This window comes from Rhipicephalus sanguineus, chromosome 1 (assembly GCF_013339695.2).
Source record: "Rhipicephalus sanguineus isolate Rsan-2018 chromosome 1, BIME_Rsan_1.4, whole genome shotgun sequence".
Lineage (NCBI taxonomy): Eukaryota > Metazoa > Arthropoda > Arachnida > Ixodida > Ixodidae > Rhipicephalus > Rhipicephalus sanguineus.
The window spans coordinates 334,411,662-334,417,007 of record NC_051176.1 but is presented as its reverse complement, the minus strand read 5'-3'; the positions used below and the strand labels follow the sequence as shown (position 1 = coordinate 334,417,007).

The 5,346-nt window shown below is 47.3% G+C and overlaps 1 protein-coding gene across 1 annotated transcript; it reads right to left on the bottom strand.

The window, feature by feature from the left end:
• Positions 1 to 2,195: 2,195 nt before the first annotated feature.
• Positions 2,196 to 5,017, bottom strand: LOC119379565 (THAP domain-containing protein 1-like). Its single transcript, XM_037648869.2, has 2 exons — positions 4,799 to 5,017; positions 2,196 to 4,527 (listed from the first exon to the last, which is right to left on the bottom strand). Exons 1-2 carry the CDS (start codon positions 4,949 to 4,951, stop codon positions 3,811 to 3,813), a joined length of 870 nt encoding a protein of 289 aa, XP_037504797.1. The 5' UTR covers positions 4,952 to 5,017; the 3' UTR covers positions 2,196 to 3,810.
• Between the last annotated feature and the right edge of the window lie 329 nt (positions 5,018 to 5,346).

Below are 5,346 nucleotides of genomic sequence, written 5' to 3'. Positions count from 1 at the left end.
TTGAACTGTGGCTTCCCGGCAATCCTGATTTCTTCTGATTACCGTGAAATACCGAGCAAGCGCCCCCCTCTCTTTTTTGGGAGATTTGTAATATGCACCAATGACCAAACAAGCCCCCCACGCCCCAGTCCCCTTCCGCCATTTTCACTGTTTTTTCACTCTTTTTTATTTGCCCGATGAGGGGACTGAAAACAGTGAATGCATGCGTGTTCAATAAATCACTTCATTAGCAGCACAGGTGAGCCTTATTTATTCTAAGCTGCTCGTCCACCGCCATCTTGAATTTTTCTCCATGACCGAGCAAGCGCCCCCCTCCACATCTCATCAGATTATCTTTCACCGCAGGAGGGGGGGGGGGGGGCGTTTGCTCGGGATTTTACGGCAGGTTGTTTCATGGCACAAATGCCCCACATTGCGGTGAAACCACCTTTTCAAGTCGTAAAATGTGTGTTCATTCATTTCGAATCCTTCGAAACTGAGTTTTAAGTTCATGTTGAAGCAAATTCGAATATATTCGCGTAGAATTTGAAAGTGGCATTCCGTTTCTTCCATTTCAGCAACAGGCGAAGAAGGTGCCACGCAGTCCTTGAGGCGGTCATCCAGGAGAAATCTGCAGCCCAAGAGCTACAAACTGCCAAGTACTCGCACGTAAGTGTGAACGAAACAGTGTCACCCTATTCATAGTGCGTGAGTAATTGCGTGATCTTTTCGCTTTTAGCGAACTAGGAAACTGACGTAGTAATTTTCCTTTTTTCTTTTCAGAAAACTTCGACGACCATGATAATGGATAAAGAGACAAATGTCTGCGAGATGTCATCATCCTGGAGCAGTACACTCGGCAGAATATAGAGAACTTGGACTGGAGCTGAACTTGAGAACAACATTGTTGTCGTGACGTGATTTCGCTGCAGGAAAATCGATGTCTCTGCAAATAGACACGCACGTGATCCAGCCACCATTATTGTCAGTCCAAATCTCTGCAATACAAATTCTAGTGACCTTAAACTTGCTGTGGGCCCTGCCGGGCACGTTTGCTAGTCACTCGCAAGTAAGAGTTTGCACTTCAGCAAAATGCGTTATCTACCAGAAAGATCACGGCTCGTTCATTGGACAGTTTTGGCTGGTGCTGCGTTTCTCTGCCTGTCCTCGTCGTCTTTGCGTCGCAGTCAATTTGTAGACTGATGGACTGACTGGCTTACGGTCAAGCTCTCGCATAACTTGCGTTTTATTATAACGATGCGTATGTGCTACTGTTTTAATGTGGAACCATTGTCTGCAGATTGTGTGGCATGATCTTTGTACAGTCGAACACGGATATATCGAATTTTCGGCTATATCGAACGCGTAAATTATCCCCTTGAAAATCCTTTGTAAAAGTATAGAAATTCGCACGTTTATATCGAAGGGTATTTTTACCCGCCATCGAATATATCGAACGCCGCGCGAGCTGGAAGGTGCGCTTCGGCACTAGCTGCACCCCGCGACCTTCGCGGTACCGCGCCTCCGCCGACACCTAAAGGGGTATTCAGACGGGGGAAAAATGCTCGGTGGAAAAAGGCGGAGCCTAGGGGCGTCAGCTCGCGAGGAGAAGTCTCCACAAATGCCCCCTACTCACACGGACGAGGCGAACGGAGGGGGAGACCAGTATTACTAGACTACTCTGGTGGCTTGCACGACTCCTTTGACGAGCTGCTTACGACGAGCTGCAGACGACTATGTAGCTGCAGACTGTACACCCGCTGCCGCTCTTTGCAGGAGCAAGCGCAACAATGCGGCCAAAGCCCGAAATACCGCCATATCCCCCACCGCCGGGGGATCGTTTGTCCTTTCGGGGAAAGGGTCCCCGTCTCCTCCGAGGAGGCGCGGGGGTGTCACGCCCACTCGCTAATTCGTGACGTCGCGGTGGTCGCGGTGACGTGATCCGTAATCCCCTCGTCTCCCCCGAGCATTTCTCCCCCGTCTGTTAATACCCCTTCAAGCGCAGCTTGCAATAACTGATTTGGGAAGGTGGTTAGGTTCGCTAAAGCAACACCTCCTAGACAGCTTTCAAGCCTGCGCGTCACGTGATGTGACGTCGACGACGTCACATCGCGCCGGCCTACCTCGGCTGGGAGCGCTTGACGCGCGCGCGCTCCTCACGCGAACTACTGCCTCTGACCGCTCAGAAGAGATCGCCAGGTCAACAGGATTTATCAGGGTAACGAGAAATAATGAATATCATGAATGGAATAATATATATTTATTTATCGCAAGCAGGCGCCGTCTGCATAAATATCACAGTGCACACTGTTCTCGGCCCAGATAGACGGCGGCCAGCAAAAGATATTTCACTTCATACTGAAGATGTGCCAAAAGTACAGAATACAGATGTTGCCATAAAAACTGCGCAGCATAAACGGGTGAATGAATGGCAGAGAAAACAAGTTCTTGCACTTATTAGAGGCAGACATAGTACATCATATCACAGATAACTATCTGTTTTTTTGTCAAAGCAGGCACAGTTTGCATCTCAATAAAATGAAACAAAACAAAATATAACACATTGTTGCACCAAAAACATTCCCAAACTTTGGAACATGAAGAGCATATTCCCATTTAAATTTTAGGTTAGAGGAAAATATTGCATTCATTTATCACAGTAGTAGTAACACACAAGACATCATATTGTAAATTCAAGCACTTGTCAAAACGTCGCAATACATAAAACACACTGGTGACTGAAGTGTGAACCATAGCACGATAAATAAGTCACACAAAGAAAACTAATTGTACTGCTGCTACAGGTGCAAGCATGTCCTAGAAAACAAAAGTCACACAAAAATCCCAAAACACAAATCACATTGCACACCAATATATCTCTACAGAAAGCGCACAAGAAAAGCATACATAGCTGCGAGGTATGGTCCCTCCACAGCAGGCACTGAGACAGCTCAGTGAGCACAACACGTTGACATGCCAAGAACACTTAAAAAGAGATTTTAAAACTATGTAGTCTCATTTAAATACGAAACAAACCGAAAACAAGGCTCGTTGCACAACAGACAGAAGTATGACAAGGAAATCAAGTCGGGACTGTGAAATAAAATGACCTCAGTGCAGCTTCGCACGAATAAATGTGGAGAGCGCTTCACCTGGAAAAATCACTTTTCCAGAAAGATTTGGGCCTTTCTGTTTTTTGCCTTCTGTTCCTTCCCAATGCGTAAGAGATCGTTCCTCTGCTTGCACAAGTTGTTAAGCATGATGTTTGCTGCGCAGTTTGCTACTAGCGTGACGAGGAAATCATAGGTGTGTCCATTTTCACACGTATTTATGTCCTCAAGCCTCGGCAGACATTGCAGTGTCAATTGCCGAACGACATTCTTTTGGTTCAGGCCATGGAGAAACTGGGTGAAGTTACTTTGCGTCATAAGCTTTCCAACTACAACCTCTGTGTACATAACTACTGTAAGGTTTTAACCGGAAGAATGTGCGCCACCTCCCTGAACGAGCTCAGTAGACTTTGTATCATAAATACATGCACCGAGGTGGCTACTTCATTCGAATTGACTGCTGCACCACATATGTTCCCACCCTTGTAATCTAAACAAGGTTTGATATGAATCTCGTCAAGCATCAGCGTCACAGTGTGTTCATGTGGCTGCAGATGTTTGAATCTCTGGGAAACATACTGAAGGAAAGTGGCATCAGATGAATCGATTTGTGGGCACACATTTCTAATAGTGCTTGGATGCGGCAAGGTTAGTACACTCGTTCTTCTTAGAAACTTGTACGCATGTGGTGATATTGTATGCAAGATGCATGCAAACACCATTACCTGTGCGCTGTAGTGAATACGCTTTGCAGAAAGCAGTATAGCAGCTGCTCCTTCATGAACTTTACCGCCTCTTTCTTGTCTTCAGTAATGCTACCTTCCAATTTGTCGAGAAGGGATTGTATTGCAAGCGACAGGTGGCGACAACTGCAGCGCTCCTCAGACAGCATGCAAAGGTTGTTCAAAATTTCCAACAAGGAACTTACTTTTTGAACTGAGTCAGGTACAACAGTGCTACCAAGGTTCTTGATTTGTGATCCTTGATAGCAGGCAATGACTTCGAGGTTTTCAAACACTGTCAATGACGCATTCAACCAAGGTTCACGAAAGTCGATGATGTTCAAAAATATCCAGCACTCTTCTTTATGAATCACAGTCCACTTTGGCGACACTGAGACTACTTGCAGGCGAGCCTTTAGTTCTTCGAGGGACGAAAAACGGTCTCTTTCCTGTTCCGCTTCGTATGACGCCAGTGATTCTTCAACAGCATGGGCGAGTTGGGAAGCTTCTTTTCGGCTCCTCTTGGCATCAGGTGTTTCTCTCGTGTTGTGGTCTGATACTGAAAGGTAGGACGGGCAGCCGGGAAATATCGTTGGCACAGATCCAGGACGTAACCGCGGTACTGGCAGTGCGACTTCGATAACTCTTCCTGTCCTTGGATCCGTGTACGATGTCGTCCGCTCGATGCATGAAGCGTCGAAATGATCCACGCACACCTGCACAAACGAACAAACGTTTCATGAACATCTGAGAAGACACTTATTAAAAGAACTAAGTGCGCTCCCACGGACGACCCCCAGGCGACTATGTGTGAACAAAGAGTCGCCGGCCATCCTTGCTACGAACGTGATTTTGTGGCCGATTCTCATCGACTCTGTGTCAGCGCTTAGCAAGGAACAGCGGCTACACGGTCCCATATTTCATATCACATTGCTTCTACCTGTACAATCAACGAGGATCTGGGACAAGAAGATCACAAATCCTTACCTTAGTGCAAGACGTGGGCACGAAATCCTTCCTAGGAATGGCGCGTAGCCACTTGTTGAGAGCGTCGCCGTCTTTAGGGAAGGAAAACACTTGTATCTTCTTTCCCGTCCTGTAGTTTCCGGTACATCCCGGCACAGAACACTTATTAGGCATTGTCGTATCACTAGAACATCACGCACGGAAATGAAATTGCCGCAAAACAACAGCGGCAAACGACAAACGTGACTGAATCGACCCACGCTGCGCTCGCTGCCGCTGCGGCTTCCCCGAGTGTCGGCCGGGCGGAAATGACGTCAGATCGCTGGGCGCAGGCCTGAAAAGCTGTCTAGGAGGTGTTGGCTAAAGCCCTCCTCACCCACAGCTGGCGAGCACAAAAAAAAAAAAGCTTAGCCAAGGGTCATGGGAAGACACGGAGATAGTACAGCAAGTTAAAAAAAGTGTCCTTTGCCCAACGAAGCGTAGCTGATGCCATTGCGGCAACCCTCTCCTTACCACTAACCCACTTCCAGCGTTACATATTCCAAACCCCCCCCCCCCCTGCAGTAGAT

Bases quoted from the DNA above. Each gene is read 5' to 3' on its own strand.
- LOC119379565 (XM_037648869.2), bottom strand. From the start codon at position 4,951: ATGCCTAATAAGTGTTCTGTGCCGGGATGTACCGGAAACTACAGGACG. The intron at 4,528-4,798 runs GTAAGGATTTGT...TCGTTTGTGCAG, and splicing joins TGCCCACGTCTTGCACTAAG to GTGTGCGTGGATCATTTCGA.